We start from the raw sequence: 22,731 nt of genomic DNA on the forward strand, positions 1-22,731 counted from the left end.
GGGGCGTGGGGCGCCGGTGCAGGGGTGTCTTTAGGCATCGGGAAATCTTACCCTCTGCTGGTTGGTGTTGGTGGGGTCCCTGGTGTTGAGGCTGCAGGCGTCATCAGGAGCGTGGAGGGGAGTCCTTGGGTGCTGGATTCTTGTTCACAGTCGCAGGGAGACGTCCTTGTGGTCTTTGTTCACTCGGGCACGGGCCGGGCTCGGCCGGTGCAGAGTGTGCTGAATTGGCGGTTCCTGGCTGGCACCAGGAGCTTTAGATGTTTGAGCAGAACCACTGCTCGTGGTAGTCCCAGTCTTTAGCTGAGCAAGGCAGTCGGGTCCTCTGGGGTTTTCGAGGTTGCTGACCACAGGAGACGCCAGGGTTTAGCAGGTTCGAGGGTCAGCAGACCAGTAGGGCTTCGGCCAAGTCAGTTGGTGTCGTCCTCTTGTTGTTGTTGTAGTTTCGGAATCAGGATCTGAGGAAGGAAGGTTCAGGGTGCCCCTAAATACTAAATTTAGGGGCGTTAACAGGTAGGTAAGGGCATGACCAATGGGTCTCTTCCCTGGGGTGGGTACACCCTCTAGTCTGCCACTCTCCATTGGGGGTGGGGGGGCAGGAGCCTTTCTCTGATTTGGCTGGGTCCCCCATCCTCAAGATGGCAAGGGCTCAAGGTTGTGCTTCACCTCGCCTCCCCCACTCTAGGGGTGGAGTTGGCAGGGGTGTGCACACCTCTCTTCCTCACTTTGTTTTTCCCGCTGGCTCTCCCACCCAAAGTGGGGGGTAGAACCAGTGGGGACCAGTTGCTGAGTACAGCAACTGGTCTGGAGAGGCTCTCAAAGGCGGTATGCCTTTGAAGACTCTCCTTTGTGAACCCTGCCCATCCTGCGGGAGGACGCTTGGCACCTCGTCCCAGGATGTGCATTGTTTCAGGCCCCCGAGAGCGGCAAGCTCTGTACCCAGGGGTCCAGAAACATGTCTGGTGGTGGCAGACTCGTCAGCCACTCAGTTAGGTCACTGTGAGTTGGTCGAGTTTTCAGGGGCCATCTCTAAGATGCCTTCTGTTGTGCATTTTACATTCAATCCCACACTGGCATCAGTGTGGGTTTAATGTGCTGGGAAGTTTGATAACAAACTTCTCAAATCTTCAGTGTAGCCATTATAGTGCTGTGGAGTTCGTAATGACGACCTCCGGGAACCATATACTCTTAATGGCAGCACTGCACTTACAGTGCCCAAGAATAGATCTGGGTACTGTAGGGGTACAGGGCTCATGCACCTGTACCCACACCACTGGCATAGGCCACCCAGTTAGAGGGGTACCTGATGTATGCCAGAGCAGTGTTCTGTGGGCATGGCACACAGGGATGTGTGCTATGCCGACTCTGTTTAGTTCTGCACCAAGACACACAGCCTGCCAAGGCAGTGTGTGTGTCAGTGCACAGGCCCTATAAGGCTGGCACAATAAATACTGCAGCCATTTGGGCCTTCTCTGGTCACAGTGCCCTGGGTACCTAGGGTACCATTTACCAGGGGTTGACATGTGGCCAGAGATGCCAATTGGGTTTTAGGTTTCAATGCCGGTTTAGGGAAGGAACAGAGGCCCTGGTTACCTGATTGGCAGGAGCCCAGGGCACACTCAAAGTACATCAGCAATTCAGCAAAAAGTGGGAGCATACCATGCAAGAAAGAGGGCACTTTCTCACAATATTCCACCCCCCTTCTGACGTCCTTTGCCCCACCTCACAACTTAAAGAGGAGAAGAGACTCTATTGTTTGAACCCCAAAAGAGCGCTCAGGTTTTACATTAATTGCACCATAGATGATTTGGTGGATGAGCAGCTCTTTGTGGGGTTCATTGAGACAAAGGAGGACAAGAGTGCAGAAAAGGAGTTCGTCTTGGTGAGTAGTCCTCTGCATTAAGATCTAAAATGTAATCTGTTCCATCTGAAATAATCCTATATTATTAAAGATATACGCACTGGCACAAACAGTTGTTGGGCTCTGAGGGAGCAGACGGTGTCCAGAAAGAAACCGATGTCTGCTCGCTAGGATGGAGCCTATGCGTAGCTCCTGGCATCACTTCAGGGTCAGTGCGAAATGGATGCAGAGCCACATGACCCCACCTGGTTGCATGCAGGGGCTATGCCGAAAAATAATTTGGATCTTGTCTGGTGCCCGAATTATCTACCAGAAACAGCATCTGCCAAAGGTAAGAAATCGGTCCATTATACTGATCGACATTGTCAAACTAAAAATCTCATCTTAGAAAATAAAGGTCTTAAGAAGCTGCCCGCTGATGACGATATTTGGTTGCCTGTGCAAGGACATTTCTGTCATGGGTATTTACTATTGAACAGACTTGTTTTTTACCAGATGGAGAGTACGCTTTCTATTGCATGGGGCATGCAACTTTATGTAGCATGTTTGGACTTTTAATTTGCTTTCGATATTGTGAACCAAGAACAATTGTGGGCTAAGTTTAGATATTCAGATAGAATGATACCTGGTGAGTACCATTTTAGGCCTTTTTCCACTCCCCATGTACAATTCTTAACGTCCGTTATACATAGAAGAGAAAAACAATTCCTTATTTAGGAGAAGGATATTTACCACTTAGGTTTGGAAAATGCTTATCTAGACATCTATAGCTAAAACTATAGCAGTATGCCATGCTAGCAGTCATTTCATGAGGCAGCATGGAAACGACATTACCTTTCAAGCAGTAGAGGCGTTTTGCTGGCCAACTATTGGAGTTTTTTTGTTCAGAGCTGTGAGTTTGGATCCTTTTTTTTTCTTTCATAATGGCAATCCTTATCGGTCCGGTATGCTTAGAGCCCAAAAAACCCTGTCCTGTAATTGTGAAAACTGAGGATGCAAAAACTTAGTACAATATCTTTTTAAAATACACTTGTCTAGAAAAGGTCTGCCATTTATGCGGACGAATGTTGCTTGCTGGAAATCCGATAGAACTGGCATGGCTCAAATGTTTAAAACGCAAACAAAACAGGTGATGGACCGAATGTGGATCAATGTCACACATTCACCCCAGTCCGAAGATCTGGGCCCAAATCCATCGTTTTTTTGCACTCCACACCACCCTGGGTTAGACAATGGCGATATGCAAATCAGCTCTGACCCTGTGTCCCATGGGAACAGTCCAGTCCGAACTACAAAAGCCATGTCCTTCCCAGAACGGAATCAAGCATCCGAGGACCGGACCGGTTTCGAGGTAACACCTCTCATCAGCCCGGCTAGCTTGACTCCAGTCAAAAACTGCTTAATACTTTGTGTAATTTGGCAGCCCTGAGGCAGGGTCTTCAAAACTGGCAGATGGATGACTGCCATAAGAATTGCAGCAGATCCACCATTAGTAGAACAACTCTGCTCAACCTGCATAAGGTGTGGCCATGTTTATGCAGTAAAAAGAAAGTAATAACTCTTTAAAAAAAAAAAAAAAACTCTGCTACATGCCATGGTATGATGCTAATATGTACCCAGAGTATTCACCATCATATTCCCTGTTTCTGGCTAACCCTCAAGAATGGAAATTTGTCAAGGGTTACACCATTCCATTAGCAAAGAAACAAAGTGGAAAATACCAACGAAAAGTCAACATAATTGCAACCATGTTGAGAGTGTCTGAAAAGTTTCAGCGCTTCGTCCATCATCTATTTGTGTTTGCTTTACTTATCAATCCCATCAGAAAAATTAAAATCCCAAAACTTCTAGTCTCATGGAGATTTGTGGGCGTCCATGGGGTAGCACTGGATTGGGTCTTACATGTGCCACTGTTGTCCCTCAAAAACGGTTTTGCATACAGATTAGTCTGCTCAACAATATCACCCAAAAACTCATCTTCAATAAACTTCTGGAAGGAAGTGAGAGGCAAAAAGTACTTTATTTTGAATCTACACCCTGAAACACCACTAAAGGCAGGCATAACAAACTCCACTATGTTAGGGGCACCCCAGGCTTCAGCACTTCAATGAGAAGCCTTCCAGTCCCTGACTGCAGTCCAGCTTGTTCTTGCTGCACTCCCAGCATATCACTGTCCTCCTCTAAAAGCAGCACTTCATCAGTGCTAGTAGTGGATTCATCAACAGATGATTCCATTCGAACAGAAAATTCACGGCCAGAATCTTCAACTTGATCCTCTACCTCAGGTGCAGAGCCATTCTCAGAGCCATGTTCAGAGGCAGATTCAAAAAGTAAACCTGGGCGGTCAGCTTGCAGGCAGCCATAAAGCTTACTTATGAAACTTGGCGTTTTCCCTGCTCATTGGGATGCTGTTCTGACCTGTGTTGGAGGAGACCAGACACGCTGCCCTTTTCACTGCTCCAGCGCAGCACCTCGCGGAACCCGCTTCGCGGGTCCCGCTTCGAGTGTTGTGCATCGCGGAATCTTGGACCTCTGCTGCTGTTTGTCCCGAACCAACGGACACTGCTGTGGGTGAAGAAGTGTGTGGGCTGGGCTGCGAGCTGCGGGACTACCTCTCCCAGAAGGCCTCGCCAGACCCAATCACAATCAGCTGGGCCGCTCTCCCTGCCTGCCTGACACGCCCCCCACCATCGGGAGTAACTATAAAAACACTGCTCTCCCCGCTGCGCGGGAGCGCGCCGGGAGAAGGACGGGACCGTCTGTGGCCGTCCGTGGTCGGTCGAGGTTGGGTTGGGCCACCTCCCTTTGCTCCTCAGTATTTATTATTGTTGTGACAACACTGTTTTATTAAATGGGTTGTGCGTTAACCAAACATGCCTCTACGTTCAGGAAAAGAACGTAATGTTCAGTTACAAAATGCAAACGGGGTAGTTTCTGGCCCTTTGGACACTTTTATTACTAGGGCCACAGGAATCCTAGAAAAAGAGATAGCTATGGTCGAAAAAAGGCTTTCCCTAGACCTGTTAAATGAAAAACGATCCTCTATGGGAAGGCTAGCTACAATACCCAGCCCTGATGTTCAACCACCGATTACGAGTCACCATCTCATTGAAATAGTGGCTGATGTGCACCATGAAGCACAGGCTGATGGTCTATCCCCGACCAGGATTGTAGAGAGCGACTCTCGTTCCCACAATACAGCAACCAGTGGGGAAGAGGCCAGTCTGCTTCTGGCCAGCCAATCTCTGTCTGATTCCTCAGAGGTGGAGGACCCCCAGAGAAAAACATCACGGAAAAGAAAAAGACGTAAAGGTCATCAGAGGGGGGGCGTTAATAAGATCCAAAAACCCAATGCCCCAGTACCTCCCAATGCCCTAATCCATGATGCCCTCTCCATTATACATTCAGTTCCAGTCCCAAATGATCTACCGAGCAAATCACATACTCTTTTTGGCCACTCGGACCCATGCCCCACTTGTTACAGTAGTGATGATAGTTTGTTAGCTATAATGGAAGCCTTATTTAAAACTCTTTTGCTTCCTGTATTAGAAAGAACGCGCCTGATGACCTCTAAACTAGATGTACTTGAGTCCACAGTTAAGACCAATACAGGTCTCTTAAACAAGCTGGTAAACTCCCAAAGTGCCTTAGGGAACCCTAGTTCTTCCTTGAGTAATCCCAAGGGAAATAAAAATGTGACCATTGATAATACCACTTCGTCAACAATTGTAGGCACAACATCTAATCCCGGTCCAATTAAAAACAAGAGTTTACCGGTAGGGGGGAGCTCAGGGAAAAACGATCGTATGACCACCTCAGCTTCCCTGCATCAGGTCCAAAAAAAGGCCCCCTTTAAATCCAATCATCAAGACCAGTCGAACAGTCCCGCTTCCCATGTGGCTATTGGGTCTCAGGATATTGCAAAAAAGAACGCTCCAAGTGGACCGTCCCAGCCCAAACCAACTAAATGTACGGGAGGGAACAGACCTATTAATCCCCCTAACCCTCCCATTCCGTTTGCTAAAGCCAGTAAACAGACACCCCCATGTACAGATTTACCTATAGAAGCAACACCCTACACGATTGTCTTAACAGGTGTTGCCCCCCTTAGAGAGGGCTCAAATGAATCACATGGGGATCTCCGAAACAAGGTTGTATTCTGGCTGAACAAAAACCGCCCACTCCCCCTTCGACCAAAATTTTGTTTGTGAGAAGAGTTGAATGGGTAGGACATTGCACCAAGGACTTGTAAGGGGATTGTATTATCATATCTTTTAAGGATCCCTGGGTGGTAGATTTTCTGCGCAGGGAAGCAAGGTTTGGGAGGTTGGGAGATGTGCAGACCTTAGGTCTGGGTTATTTTTATCCAAGACGACCCTGTAAATTTCCCCCTAGCCTTACCTTTCAAAGGACACCAGCTAGAGGTCAACAGTCTGATAGAATATCCTCCTTTTTGCAGTACCCATCATTGTTTAATCGCTATGAACCCCTCTCTGGCCTGGAGTGTATTGATTGACTCCACACAGCAAAAGGTAATGGGTGGGTCATGGGTAACCAATTAGATGAGGTAGAAGGAATTGGCACCGTATAGTCTATTCAGGGGGAACCCAGAACAGAGAGGGAGTTGGTAGTGGCCTCCGTACACCTGCAACAGAAGAATAGTATGGCGGAAGGCTTACTTCTGAGTGCAGCAGCATCTTTGGGAGTGGATCTTAGTGGTGGGGATAGTTCCATTACATCTAGTCAGGCTACAACATTTAAAATAGCATCATGGAATGTGGCAGGGTAGAGGGGTCGTATGGACGCAGAAGATTGGGTGGACTTTATTGATACCTTCGATATTCTCCTTTTCCAGGAAAGCTGGGCCCCTGATCCCATTCATAGGGTTGGGTTCCTAAATTTTTTTAAGCCTGCGATAAGGGGTAATAAGGGCCGGGCATCGGGGGGTTAGTGATTTGGGTCAAACAATCCATAGGCTACCGACCAACGGAAATCTGTGTGGACAACCCGGACCTCTTGGGAATCAGGCTAAGCAAAGAAAATGATCAGGATATTGTAATCATCAACATCTATGCACGTGGTCAACCAGGTGGGCGCTGCCCCGGTATCCTAGATGTGCTAGATTCGTACCTCGAAGGGGTAGGGAGAGACAAGCTACTCGTTCTAGCAGGGGGCCTCAATTGTACCTTCGAACCGCTATATGCCGCAGAAGAGTACTTGGGGTTTGCAGAGGATGTAGTCTGGAACGTTCCAATGCTCTCTATGGATACTATTAAAAGAAGCTCAGAGGCAGCCATACATTGGATGGGGCTGTGTTTAAACTGGGGGTTAAGGGCAACCAACGGTCGCACAGCCTCTGACAAAGTTGGCAAACCCACTTTTGACAATGGGGTTAGAAATAGCCGTATAGACTATATCTTGCTAAAAATTGAATATTGGTCACTTTTGATCGATATGGAAGTAGTGTCTCGCCCCGAAATCGATCACAACCCCTTATCACTTAGCCTGAGACTACCTGATGGACCCGGTAGGCCGGCATCTCCTGATTATGTAACCGGGGATGTGGTACTAACAAATGACAGAAGAAGGCTTAAATGGTCCAGGGTTGTAGAGAACCCAACCCTTTTTGATAGTATAACGGAGGTGGTCTCCTCTTCCTTGGCTGATATCTCGTCCCTTGCCCATAGCGGAGTTGCCTGTAACCAAATTTGTGACCTTCACGAACGGTGCTTTGCCCAGCTTAAGACCCTTTTGACGATCCCATTGACGAAAGGTACTACCAAGGTACACGGCCCTAGGAAAAAATGGTATGATAAAAACTGTAGGGAGGCTCATGGACGCCTAATTAAAGCAGTGAAATCGAGGGTATCTAGGGACATTACGGAGGCACGTTTATTGTATAAAAGAATCCAATGGCAGGCGCAAAAGGAGTGGGATGATTTATACTGGTCCGACCTCCTGGATGCATGTATCTCAGCCGAGCAGATTAAATTCTGGGAAATCGTAAAGTGGGGAAGAAACCCAGACTCAAATGTCCCAGTTAATCATGTGTCCACAGAAACATGGGTTGATTTTTATGCTGCCCAGTTTACGGATCCCAATCTACCAATTGATACTGCTTTGCCTAGGAACGTTATTACCTTCACTCCTAATCAAGAGCTAAAATTCACCCCATTGGAAACTGAGTTTGCACTCCGCCAGGTCCTAAAAGGGAAGGCACCAGGGATGGATTGCATCCCGGCAGATTTATTTAAGGCCAACCCACAACTTTGGATCCCATACATAACCAAGGTAGCGAATGCTGTTGCAATGGGTGGCAGGATCCCTGTGTTTTGGAAGGGGGCGGAGATCCTCCCTATTTTTAAAAAAGGGGATCGCTCAGATCCTGGAAACTACCGCCCCATAAGTTTAATAGATTCACTCCAAAAAGTTATTGCAAGGATGGTCCTTGCTAGAGTCCAGGGATGGATGGAGCTGGAGAATATCTTGTCCCCCCTACAGGCTGGCTTCAGATCGGTAACCAGCACCATCGACCAGGTTTTCAGACTTTGTCTGATCTACTGGAAGGTGGTGCTGCTGGGCGGCGGAACGATCTATGCTGCGTTCATTGATCTGAAGTCAGCCTTCGACCTTGTGCCAAGGGCCAAACTCTGGACTGTTCTTAGAGATCTGGGTCTGCCATTGGAATTACTGGACATGATTGTTACACTACACGAGAAGAACTTTGCTAGGGTGAGGTGGGGAGGTCAAGGACAGGTGACGGACTGCTTCCCGGTAACTCGTGGCGTCCGTCAGGGTTGCGTTTTGGCACCCACCCTCTTTTTACTGTTCATCGACCAGGTGGTAAAAATTTTGCGAATACCCCTACCTATCCACCCTCTTTGGGAGGGACAAAATTCCCCACGGTCATCTTCGCAGATGATACCTTGCTCCTCTCGAAGACTCGTGGGGGTCTGCAGGTTGCATTGAACCGCTTTGAGGAGTTTTGTATTGTCAACAATCTTAAAATCAATGTAAGTAAAACCAAATACATGGTCCTGACCAAAAGCCGACCCATCAAGAGCTCAGTGTTCCTGAACGGAGTGGGTCTATGACTTATCTAGGAGTAACCCTGGATCACCACCTCCGTTGGAAACCACAAGTTGATACATTGCATCTCAAATTTGCTCGCCTTACGCTGTCTCCTACAGGAGCAAAAAAGGTCCTTAACAAAACGCATTAAACCCGCACTTAAGATTTATACTACCAAGGTAAGCTCTGCTATATTGTACGGGGCAGACCTCTGGGGACATATGGATCTATCAACACTAGTGACGGTTCAGAATAAATTTTTGCGGAAATTAGTAGGTCTCCCGCAATCCACCCCAATCAAACCCTTATATCTGGATATGGGTTGTAATCCAATCAACGAAATGGCTAGATATAGACTAGCAGCTATGTGGAGACGCATCTGGACCTGCCCAGATCTAGGCCTCTTTGCTAGAGAACTTGAGGAAGTTAGATCCATTTGGGGGTCTAGTAGTATACCTTGGTTGCGTGAAGTAAAATTGATTTTGGATGCGATGGGCCTTAATTTGTTTTGGACTTCGCCGAGACATACCAGCTTTCCATCAAAACAGGAATTTAAAGCAAATTACTGGGCCTCTGTTCGCAAAGGGCTTGTCACTGATTCGGACTGTGTTAGTCTAACAGGAACATTCTTGCGCCATAAACTGGACCCTCTCCTAGAGAATTATTGGGATGCCATAACCAAGCCCCTAGACAAGAAACTCTACCACCAGTTCCGAGTTGGCAGTTTACCCTTAAGATCGTTTACTAGGAACTGGTCCAATCAAGTGAGTGACTTGTGTCCTTGGTGTCCCGTACATAAGGAGAGTGTGGGTCATTTTTTATTTGCATGCCCGGCATATGATGCCCCAAGAAGTAAATGGTTAGGGCCTATCTGCCGCCATCTCAAAGTCAGAGGGAGCGTAGAAGCTACTTGGATGCTTCAAACTAATACCTCAGAGGTGGTAGTGTTGGCCGTCGCCAAATTCCTGGGGTGGTCATGGTTGATTAGATTAAGACACCTGGAGGCACCATGAACTAGTTTCCCGTTCACTGATTATGTCTCTGTATTTAAAATTCTTAAACAGGTTTTTTATCTTAACTTGCATCGGGTCTTTATTATATTACATTTTTTAATTCTGATATTAATTCTGACATTTGTATTGTAAAGATTGGAAAATATGAAATTGTTAATTATAACCATGAGAGTTTTCTTAATCAAATTTTAATTGAACTTCCTACTTTCTTCTTTTCTTTATTTTCTTAAAATTACAATATCATTATGCATGTACAAATTTTACTGTGTTTTTCATTGTCTTTTATGATCTAAAAAATCGAAATAAAGACTTTAAAACCTGAACCTGAACTAAGGCAACAAACAAGAGAACAATAAACAAAACTGTGTCAAATTAGAACACATCACACTCCTCTGTATCAAACAGTAAATCTAACATTGACATCTGGAAAAAAACTATCAATGCAATTCACACAATGACCTTGATACTCTGAAAAGATACCTCGCACTTGCCACAGACAGCTAGACTGAGGATCAACTGCACAGACCCAGCAAGCACCAAAGATGTCCCACTAGAAAGGATAAACAAAACAAAATACACACAAGATAACACAACACAGATGTTGCACATATCCAAACGTGAATTTGCACAAAATATGTTAAATATGCTACATACAATTATTTTAAAAAAAAAATCAAGCAGGTCAATAATATTCATTTGAAGTAAACATTACAAAAACGTTTCCTTACCAAACACGTGCAACTACGCAAACTGCAGATCTACCAGTGCTGAAACCACAAGCAGGAGTCACCACCAAATTAATCAAAACCTTTGCAGAACAATAAAAGGAGAAATAAAACATTAAGATTGCAAATGATGACAAAAAATAAAACATGTAACATTATGGAAAAACTATGAATTGTGCCCCTGGGAGTAGATCGGTATACCAAATGTCTGACCTGCCCCCTAGTGGGGCACAAAGCAAAGGCAAGAAATTGGTACCCTAGAAGAGAGTGACCCTTAAGCCAGCCACCAATCAAACACCAGTTCATCACCATCTAAATGCCAACCACACACACTGCCAGCCTGAAGCCCCACACACACCGCCAGCCAAATGATTATACACTCTCTCTCTCGCTCTCGTTTTTCCAACCCTCCCTCCATCCCCATGGCCCAAGAAAAGTCTGATCTCCCCCATGGATAGCAGGAAACAAAGAATATCTGATAGAGACATCTAACCGCAGATTCCTTAACCTAGAATAACCCTAGGCGTCAGCCTGGATCCGGAAATGTTTTGCAGCAGCACCTTTGCGCGCCAGGAAGGAGGGGGGTGCTTGGCTCTGCCCTGAAGTCGTCCGCGGACATGACATCAGCGAAGCCATATAAGTCCCTCCCGGTGCGTGGACGTTAGTTTCCTTCTTTTCTGCATCCCAACGCGGACCCAGGAGTAAGAGGTTCTTTTTGCCTGGCCTGTTGCCCAGGACTTCTGGACGCCCTCGGGCTTTAAGACATGTGAGACGTCCGCGCGACAGATGTTGGCCACCGATCCGTACACGATCTGCATGTGGTGCTTATGAGTGCACCACGACTCCGAGGAGTGCGACGTCTCCCAGCAGATGAGGCCGAAGTCCCTGTGGGAGCGCCGGATGAAGCAATTGGCCGCTCGGATGTCCCGCTCGGCGCCCCCGCGCCGCTATCCATCTCGGACAGGGGCTTCAGTTTGAGTCCAGTCGCGGAGTCGTTCTCGCGGATGTCATTTGCCTCACGCAGGTAAGCGGAAGCACAAGTCACGGAGGTTGTCAGCCTCACAGGCCTCACAGCTCCCAGTCTTTGCCAGACACCGGCCCCCAAATGGAAGCCTATTTCAAGGCTATGCATTTTGGGGTTATCTCCACTCCCGGAGCGTGCTTTCGAGCCCCACAGTGGAGGTCGGGACTCAGGTCGGATCTTCTCCTGTGGGTTTGCCCTCGGCGGCGGCTGAGTCTCTCAACTCCGGAGTCTGTGCAACGTCAGGACACGGCCCGGACAGGCATCCTTGTCAGACGTTGAGCCCATATGCCATGTCTCCACATAGCCCTTTGCGGCTTCCTGCGTCAATGTCAGCGATGGCCGCACCGCGGATATCAACACCTTGTCGACATCCTTCCTCTCCACAATTCTCAGTGGAGGGTGAGTCGGCACCAGTCCCAGACAAGGCCGATTTGCATCTGCTTCTTGTCGACTTCAATTTGACTCCATCTCTACGTCGGTCGGCGCCGGAGTTTGCGTCTGCCCCTATTGTTCCCCTGTTTGAGGATTACGCAGATCCAGGACACCCAGGGGTGCCTCCTTGCCCTTTGGCTCCACTGTCCCCTGGCCAGTGACCCTCTGTTCATCCGCCTGCAGCATCTCTCTTTCATTGGACGAGTTAGCCTTCAACCGTCCCCTACAGATGATCTCTTATCGCCCCCTAGAATGGATACAGAGGCTAGTGCTGCATTTGCAAGGGATGTTCGCGGGGCTGCCACGCTTTTACATTTGCAGCCCCCCTCGGTCTCTTTGTCTTCCGATCTATTATTGCATGTCCACCACCAGGGTGAGCCCTTGCTGCCTTTTGGTAGGTCAGTATTTGACACCCTTCTTGGCACATGGGCACAGCCCTCTTCGGGTGACCCTGTGGATCGGGCCATTGCACATCAGCATCGTCCAGCTCCGGATGACCCAGTGTGCTTGTCCCTTCATCCTAGGGCTCAGGGCCGGGACATCCAGGTGGCTTTCGCCACTCAGCCTTCTTCTCCTCTCCCGTTACTGCCTCCCACCAGGGAGTCTCGTTGGTTGGAGACCTGTGGTAGTCATATTTTTGCGTCCACTATTACACAACATGCGTGTTTGCACAGGCTACATTTACCCTTTGGGACTTGGTGCAAGGTCTTCTTCCCTCTCTTCCGGAGGGTTCTCGTATGGAACTGGCTCGTCTCCTTCATCATGGACGGGACATGGCACAGTTTACCATTAGATCGGCCATTGATTCTACCGACTCTATGGGTCGGGCAGTGGCCAGGTCTGTCGCTCTGCGTCGCCATGCTTGGCTGCGCGATGGTGGTTTCCCTGAAAATATCCGGGAGAGTTTACAGGATTTGCCGTTTGATGGCGTATCCCTTTTTGACAGTCATGTGGACTCCGCAGTCAACCGCCTATGTTGTATGCGGGTCCTATGGTTGTTCCCCACTGTATTCGCCGTTACAGTGGGCTGACGCTTTCCCATACCTGGTTCTCCCCTCCCCTCCTCTTCTGTGGTGGGTAGTGTTTCTCGTACTTTGTTCTTGCATGATGGCATCTTACTCACTTGTGCTGCTCATGTACACTGCCTTGTGCCTTTCCTTTTTGGGTACATGCCTGGCACTGGTTTTCCTCTTTCCGTGCTGCCATTCAGGCAGGACCTTTGGTATACTTCCACTTCGGGCTGCTGCTGCTCTCTTTAGAGGTGCTCTCCTTCGGACATTCACTGTCTTCTTAGTTCTTGTGTGCACATCTTGTTACGCTATGTACTTTTTGTACTGGTGATTCCTGTACTGGTAACCCTTCCAGTTTGCCTAACGTGGGACTGTGGCTCCTTCCTGCTGAGGGGATGGTATCGCTTATAGATCTGGACTTTCTCTGTCTGCTTCTGCTACAAAATGGCTGTTGCTGCCTATGGTGCACTCTTGCTTCTTGTATGCCACTCATCCTTATGGCTGAGTCTTCTACTGATGTTTGTTCTGTCTGGCGTCTACGCACAGCCAGGGGTCACGCACACTAGGTTCTTGCCCCGGTGTCTTTGAGTTTGCCAGGGACTTCTCGTAGGTGCAGTCCTTCATTCTGTTTGTGTTCGCTTCACGGATCCCTTTCACAGGTTACGTTCCTGGTGAGGCATCTCTTGCATCTGGACTATTCTCGCAGCCCTTCCTTGTGCCTTTCCTTTTATGTGATGTGGTTCTGGCTGTACACACGGTCTACCTTGCACACTTCTGCCGCCCGCAACTGCTTTTTGCAGTCATGATTTTATGTTTTTCATGTCTTCCCTTTCCAATGTCTCTTTGGGAACAATAGATTGCGCACTATCAAGTATGGTCTCTCTCATGAGCTTGGATCTTCCGGGGCATGGTCAGCACCCTCCCGCTGCTGTCACAGGTGTCCTAGTTTGTACGCTTCCACAGTGCTTCTTCCACTGTTCGCCATATTCAACCTGTACAATTGGACTCAGTCATACCGTCTGGTCCTCTCTCTGGTCCCTTCTTTTCCTCAGGTTTTGGGCTCCCTCGTTCCGCACTGCTCTTCTGGTTCTGTGCTCCCTTTCTACACTGTGTACTCTGATTGGCTTTCATGCCGTCCCTCGGCAATTTGCGATCCTTTGCCTCCCACTGTTTGTCGCTCCTTGCAGCGCTTCTGGTCTGGGAATGGCCACAGTGGCATTGATGCCCCCACTGTGATTTGTCAGCTAGTTGACGGCTGGGTTCTTTTGGAACTTGGTGAGGTTCAGTCGCAGACCCGCCTCCTGCGGGGTATGGCTTTGGTATCTATTCTAAGTTAAGGAATCTCCGGCTAGAGGTCTCTATCAGATGTACGAGTTACTTACCTTCAGTAACAATGTATCTGGTAGAGACACAGTCTAGCTGCAGATTCCATAACGCCCGCCTTCCTCTCTGTTCTGTGAGGACCATTTCAGGTTCAGTTTTATGCTCGCGCCTCCCTTTGGGTGGCGAGGACATTTTCAGGTTCAGTTTTATGCTTGTACCTCCCTTTGGGTGGCTTTGTCTTCCTGTGGGGTGACATCTTTCATCTTTCCTCTTCGGGAGGATGGTTCTTTCTGGTTTCCCTGTGTTGCTCCTCCCATTATAGTAATGGGGCAGAGGATTCATGTCTCGTCCTACATTCCCACACCCTGACCGTGGTTCTTCCAGTGTGGGGTCTTCTAGCGTTCTTCTTCCCTCCTTCCCACCATTTTTCGTTGTTTTAGGATATTTGATTGGCTTGGGGGTCTGCCTCACTGGGCCTCTCGCCAATAAGTCTCTTATAAATTATAAGGCATGCCTAGTGGTGCCACCCTTTAGTGGATCATTCTTAATTCTATGGTTCAGGTCTTGTTGCCTGTCATGGTCAGATCTTGTGATTGTAGGCTTTCTGTCGTCTGCTTTGGCATATTTTGTTTGCCTTGGGAAAGAGCATTGCCTTCGCTTTTGCAGGGATGCTTCTCACATTGTTGCTTGGCTCTTTCTCTTCAGTTGCTTTCAGTGTACAGAGCTTGTTACTGTCCCCGGTGGTGGTGTTTCTTACCATCCCATTCTTTCTGTTTCACTGATTTTCATCATTTTTTCACACACTGTTCCCATACTCTCACAGTTTCCGGTGGTGGCTCCGCATTGTGGCGCGGAAAAGTTTCTCCAAAGAAAACTGACGTCAGCGTGCTGGGAGGGACTTGTATGGCTTTGCTGACGTCATGTTCACGGACGACGTCAGGGCGGAGCCAAGAGGTGCTGTCCCCAGCGTGCAGAGGTGCTTCTGCAAAAAAATTCTGGATCCAGTCTGACGCCTGGGGATATTCTAAGTCCAGGAATCTGCGGCTAGACTGTGTCTCTGCCAGATACATTGTTACCGAAGGTAAGTAAGTCGTACGTCTGGGCAATACTGGTCAAGAGGCTGCTCCACTAACATATATAAAAATAAAATCTGTGGTGCCTAGTGGCTGGCCATTACCACTCCCTGGGGCAAATCAGTCTGAAAGATGTCCAATCTGCGCATGGGGTGCAGAGCAGCCAAAACAGGTCTATTAAAATGGGTAGCGACCCTTGCCCAAAAGGGCCACTCCTCTACATTCATAAACATATAAAAATAAAATCACTGGTGTCTACTGGTTTTCTGCCGCCGTAGTGAGGGGGGGTGGGATGAAAAATGGAGAACATGTGCCAAAGAATGGAGAGCGACTCTTGTCCTAGGGGCCGTTCCCCCACATTTGCAAATATGGCATCCCTGGTGTCTAGTGGTTTTCTCCAAACCAGCCCCCTCGCCCCCCACCACCGGGGGGCTGATCGGTCTACAAAATGGCCAATGTGCCCCCGGGTTTGGGGTGGGGGGGGGGGGCGAAACATCTGCCAAGCAATGGGGAGCGACTTTGCCCAAGGGGCCACTCCCTGCACAAGGGGTCACTCCCTGCAACCACACAAAATCCCTGGTGGTTAGTGGGTGCATTCCTGCAGCGTGATTGCAGTCCCGTTCACAATCCCGTGGCAGGAATAAACTGCAAAGACACACCAGGGGAAAAGAAAAACTTTTTCCTTCTCCCCCGCCCCCCAAGTGTCTCTCCTTTGACCAAAAATGTACCTGTTTTCGGCTTCCAGCTGCTTTCGCTGGAGTCTGTGCATTGAAGAGCGCTGATGTCATCAGATCTCTGGGGAGGGGCCAGGGGTGGCAGCTAAAGCTCTTCCGCTGCCATTCCTGGTGGGGGCATGAGGTGGGGCTCCGTGGGGGAGCTCCAACACTGTACCTGTGGGTAAGGGGGTTGCTAAGAAACACGTCCTCAGCTCCTGAGCTTCAGTACTGAGGACGTGTCCAACATGTCCTTAGCACCCAAGCAGTAATGTGATCACAATGTAAAACAAAAGTGGAGGGGTGATTGTTAATAGCACTATATACAGGCTAATGCATCCAAACAAACACTTCCTAAATAACAAAAAAACAGCCATTAGGCTGCAATTAAGATTTAATTGTGTCAGCAAGGTAAATGATTCAAAGGGCACACATTGGCTTTAGGGAAACAAAAAGAATTCTTTTGCACCAACATAAAAACCTAATGGGAACATAAATGGGTCAACTTAACCATCCACAAATGCTATGGCCTTGATGGACAACACATCGAAGCAACACAAGGAAAACATGAAAAATAATGAGTAAAGGATGCTGTACCAAAGCTCACTCTCTGTTTTGCTTATTGTAATTTTTTAAAGAATTGATGGCATAGAGTCCCTTCTAAAACCAGACCTAAACACATAAAGTAGCACTATATCATAAGCAACACTGTAGTCCAGTAGGATGAAAGCTGCCATTTATGTAATGGCGCTGTGTCTCGTGGCACTAACTATCACTTGAAAGCTTCTTATAAAAAGAATGTTTGATCCTTCACTTGCGATGGTATTAACTATAACTGCAGAATAAGTATTTGTTCCTCCAGATAGCCATGAGCCGATTAATACTAGTCTACTTTTATAAATAGATGTTCTAATGAATTTTCATAAAATGTATTAAATTTGGCATCTGGAAATTATCTTATGTACAGACATTCATAAACCTCTGCTTGATGTACTGAAATGATAAACCTAAAGTTCCTCGTTGCTAACTCGTATTGTTTGTAGTGAAGTTGTTGCTAGATGGCAATGGGGTTTCCTTGGCATATATCTTGCTTCACTTAGAACCATACAGCACCAGGCTCTAAAGACAATCATTAGGCATGCCATAGCTCTTCAAAGTTGACAAGTGTGGGTTCAGAAACCCTGCCTTGATGTGATTACATGGGCTCTACGGCAGAATTAGGCAGACGGCTCTGTAAGGATTGGTTGTAGTTTAAAGACCTGTTTGTGGGGTTAAGACTAGCTGTAATAAGACTATGGTGAGGGAAAAAGGTGCACTTTTCATACCATGGCCGCCTGGAGGCCAAAAGCAGCCCAGTCAAAAATGTTCAACCCCTTTCTATCTTCTTTTAAATTTATTCGCTATCTTTCCTCTACCACTCCTAAAGCACCCATTGTGCCTCCTTTAATTACTAGGAGAGCTGGAAAAATTAACACATGTGCCAGCAGAAGGCCCTCTGTGTTCAGAAACAGCCCGGAAGACTTAATCCCACCGGGAAAATCCCAAAAGAAATAAATTGGCAGCTCGGCGTTTATTCATGCCAGGAGAAGTTAGCTCACTTGAATGCTCTGCTGCTTTGATCACCAAAACATACGGATTGATTGGCATTGATGCCTACAATGCATTCGTTCATTAATATTTATTGCTGATTAATTAAAATGATACATAAAGACGTAACTGAAGGTCCATCACATCTAATAAGATACAGCAATAAAAGAAAGCCACTTAATACTAGATTCTTAACCAACTTGCAGTGTCAATATTAAATCTAAAACTCTACATTAAATAATTGGTGAGTTTGCCTGAAACAAGATGTAAAAAGCGGTTATCTAGAAAATGCCAACATAACCATGTTATGATGTACATAAAAACATTTAAATCTGCTTACTGTGATGAACCGGGTTAACATATTTTATTGAAAGTTTCCTTTTCTAGGGCAAAACGGCGCCCATAAATGTTATTGCATTTGCGATCATGTTAAGTTCCTGGCCACTTAATAAGTATCTCAATGTGGCTAGAACTTGGCAGCAACTTCTTTTACTTAATAATGGGTTGAACCATTTTCTCTGATCAACTAGTAAAAATGGGCAGGCACAAAGTATAAATGAATGATTCACACAGCCTAAATGGCAACCCCTCGGTATAACCATTAAATTAATGGCAAGAGTGTAGTATCCTCAGATCTGTATATATGTTTCTTTACTCCTCTGCATCTAGCTGCTCAGCCAGTGTGTGTGTTCCGGGTAGAATGTTGGTGTGAGTGACATGAGTGGAATGCTTGGATGCCTGGGGTATGAGTGTTGGCAGTTGAGGATGGGCTGCTAGGAAACTGCTCCTGGTGGGGCTGCGTGTTCCAGACTTCTACTTCCTGTTATCCTACTTAGGGAATAAATAAACCTTCTACTTTACTCAACTTCATCTGCCTCGGATACATCATTAAATGAATGTGTGGACTAACATACTACAAAGAGTGAAACATCCTCCTCTTGCCCTTAGATGTGGCTAACAAGATACTACATTCCTACATATGGTGTGGACACCTGCAGGTTTATTGGGAGTGCATATTGAGAAATTTGAAAAGGGTCATGAGTTTTGCCACAGAGCACAGTATGTTACACTGTAAACTGAGGTTGTTCCAAAACCAGCACTGTCAACCTCACTACAAACTTGCACACCTGGGGTTGTTGGTGTATAGGTTCATGGAGGTGAGTCAACCTATGATCTCTTATTAAATTTCCATCTGTTACTTATCATGCAGACTACAGAAATCCAAGAATGAAAGGTGTTTAATTAGAGCTGTAAAGCACTAGATGCCAGTTGCCAATGAAACCTTATTTGTTTACCTTTGCCATCTTGGTGTGGAATGCATTCTTTCATAAACTTCTCCTACAGGTACACTGAAACTGGCAGAGCAGTCTGCCAAAGCATTTTCATTTAGTCACTCAAATAATTTTGGGATTTTCACTGTTGATTCAGTTTAAGATGCAGCTATGTGGACAGAACTGAAAGAGATGGTTATATCACATGTCGCGTTGTACCAAAACATTTCAGGTAATTCACTATAGTCGCACCTGATCCTTCTCTTTTGCCCTTTGAGGCGAGTATACCATCCTAATGCCCTGTCTAAAATGAAAAGCGACTTGTTAGTCTGGCCTGTTTTATTAGTTCTAGGAAGCACTTTATATGCATCATTAAAGTGTCAAGATTAAAGCACTTGCCAATTTTTTTTTAGAATGTCTAGTCTAGTCTTATCCTGTGAAAGGAAATGTTCTAGCTTGTGACTGTGCCTGCTTATTAAGGTCAGTGCCTAACTCCAAGGATGAATGTACATGATGCACTGCTTGTTAAACAGTACACTATATGCAGCTAATGATGTTTATCTTAAACTCCTGCAGGCCTTACTACAAACTCATGACGTAGTGGCACATGAAGTTTACAGTGACGAAGCACTAAGAGTTACGCCACCTCCCACATCTCCCTACCTAAACGGTGATTCTCCAGAAAGTGCCAACGGTGACATGGACATGGAGAATGTTACACGGGTCCGCCTTGTACAGTTTCAAAAGAACACAGATGAACCAATGGTAGGAAAAGATTCCTAATTAACTTTAAATAAATGTTTGTTTTTTTTTAAAATAAGGAAGATTCAATACTTGTTTTCATTGTATTGTGAAATGCATACGTTATCCTTTGAACATATGTTTTGCATGTTCCAAAATGTTTGTGGTCCTGATTACTAGGTAGGGTCTGTGCTGTGTTTTGCCATTTTACAACTGATGTCCCAGATCTACCATTACTAGTGCACCCCAATTAGATAACCAAGTTATTATTTTTATGTGCTTATCTTTCCAGTCCATCTTAGCAATAAAGGCTTATTGTAGGAGCTAGGTTAGAAACTCAGACAGCATGGTACAATAAATTCAGTGTCAGTGATGCAATTTTAGAAAAGACTAACTTTATTTGATGACAAGTGAAAAGCGTAGTTAAAATGTTTGTACACAAAATATCAGAAGGCAAGAGATATTCTGGGGCAAAGATACAGTTCCAAATGTTTAAATGCCATTTAGAGGCTAGGCACTATATTGTTCACTATGACCAGTGTTTACCTATGGGGAAGTGGTGAGATGTTCTCTCAAACCTTTGGGTTGCAATCTCTTCAGCATTTAGTCGGTCCGTGGGGACAGAAAATTGTTCTTAGAAAAACTGCATTCTCCCTTTCTTGACAGATGTGGCACAAACAGCCTTCTGGGGCGTACTGAGCATGTCAGGATAGTGCAGGCTCACCAATGTTATAGTCCTGGTAACGTTTCTCTGATATATCTATCAAACACCAGTGCTTCTGCCGACGTGCTTCCTAACTGTCTGTGGTGCTGTCCTGTTTCAACTCTCTGCTAAGCCTGTCAAAATTTCATAAACAGCATCTGTTCGCATAATAGGGATACTACAGCACTCTAGGGTGAGTTTTAAATGATTTAGTATCCCTATCATGTGAACGAATTCTGTTTATGACGTATGTCTGAAAACAATACCCTTTCAGGAACAGGGTGATGCATACATTATGCAAAAAAGAAGCAGAGAACTGTGAGGCAGAGAACTCTAGGTAGTTCTCACGTTTAGGTGGAAAGCAGCTCCTGTATAGAGCACTCTGAACACCAGCGAGACACTCAATTTGCTCACCTCAAATGTCTGCTTTTCCATCAAAGTCTTTAAGCATAGGATTAGCACAGTGCCATCCACGCTGAGATAGAAAGGGACAAAGTCTTTTGCCATTTCTACAGAAAGTTTTTACGCATAGGATTAGCACAGTGCCATCCATGCCGAGCTGTAAAATGCCAAAAGCCTTTTCCACTCCAGGCACAGTATTACAGCTTTGAAATAGTAAAATACCAACCAAGCCAAACTGAAATGAATAAATCACCCACTGACACGTGTTTTCCTCTCATTAGAGCTCTTCAGAGAGGTATAGCTTTGTCCAGACACACTGGAGCACCCAGTATTAGCCAAAACAATACCCTTTCAGGCATAGAGTGACGCATACATTATGCAAAAAAGAAGCAGAGAACTCTGGGTAGTTCTCAAGTTTAGGTGAAGAGTAGCTCCTTTACAGAGCACTCTCAACACCAGCAACACCCCTAATGTGCTCACCTCAAATTACTTTGTCGCTTTCTATCTTAGTGTGGATGGCACTGTGCTCTATACAGGAGCTGGTTTCCACCTCAACTTAAGAACTACCCACAGTTCCCTTTTTACATATATATATTATCTGTCGTAGTTGCCTCTGGGTGTGCTCACCTTCTTTGATTACTTTCATGCAGTCTTCTCTAACCGGGCTTTGCTCTTTATCTCTTTAGTTAGGTACCTCCACTACTCCTCTTAACAGGGAAGCGTCCTCCAAGCAAAGTACAGTACAAGCACTTTTTCACTACTAAAGGGTATCCCCAGCCCTTTACAATGAGCTTTGTGTCAGTTAGAGCATCCTCACAGTGTTTCAGTTTCTTTTGAAATGTTCTTCCAGTCATGAGGAATTGCATCTTGATATTATAGTCTGTGTTTTTTGGACAGGCTTTTCAGAAAGACCGGCACATGTTAGGCTTGTAATACCTGGTCAAGGTACTTTGTATATTGCAGCAGATGGACAGAGCTAAGTAGGCCTGGTTGTTATACAACAACTATCACAACACATGATCGGTGATGGGTGGGATTCATTTTAGAAGAGAAACATCTGTTTTAATATAGCAAGGTTGATGATTTTTCACCCACCCAACTTCATTTTTACAATGGGGACTCAAAATAAGGAGGTGGCAGGTTTTCATGCCTGCAGAAGGTGATGACAACATGGAGAGACACCACAATCTTCTGCAGCCCGCATAGAGTGTCCCAAATGAATGCCCGTCATCGTGCGCATAAACTACTGCTTCCACACAAGTACAAAGCACCTGCAGATCTATGCATCATACCTACATACACCAGAGGAACAACAAGGATTTCAATTGTGCACGACTGCTCTAACTTTGCAGACAAGGATGAGTAGGATGGCACTTCTGCCAGGGGTGCAGGTACTATGGGCTCTACCACTGAGCGAACAATCCTATTCATAAAGCACCAGTTGCCTTGTATCCTTCCTTTAAGAACGGATCGATGTGAATACTGACCCTGCTCTATATCAAAAGTCTGTATTGGAATTATGAGTACCTCAATTGGACTTACAGATTTGTCAAGTCCACTGGTGCAAACCCTAAGGAAGTCCAGACAGCGCGAACAGATCAGCGTGGGAGAAGGTTTCCAAGTCAAGCAAAGAATTCTGTCCTCGCACCTTTAAAATGCACTTTTTTCATAGAAGTTACTAATAGGTAAATTCTGATAGTCTTGAATTTCATCATTGGTTTGATTCTATTGCATAATCTAATTAGAGGCCTGCATATTTTAGGCAATGAACATGTATGTATTCAG

At 46.1% G+C, this 22,731-nt stretch overlaps 1 protein-coding gene across 10 annotated transcripts in view; it reads left to right on the forward strand.

The window, feature by feature from the left end:
* The window catches only part of CASK (calcium/calmodulin dependent serine protein kinase), a 1,261,401-nt gene that overhangs the window by 904,343 nt on the left and 334,327 nt on the right, over nucleotides 1-22,731 (forward strand). For all 10 annotated transcript variants that reach the window (XM_086934112.1, XM_086934115.1, XM_086934119.1 and 7 more), the window contains one exon: nucleotides 19,677-19,865. In XM_086934112.1, coding sequence (XP_086790238.1) covers nucleotides 19,677-19,865 — 189 coding nt within the window. The remainder of the gene's footprint in view (nucleotides 1-19,676; nucleotides 19,866-22,731) is intronic.

The sequence above is a fragment of the Lissotriton vulgaris genome, chromosome 8 (assembly GCF_964263255.1).
Source record: "Lissotriton vulgaris chromosome 8, aLisVul1.2, whole genome shotgun sequence".
NCBI lineage: Eukaryota > Metazoa > Chordata > Amphibia > Caudata > Salamandridae > Lissotriton > Lissotriton vulgaris.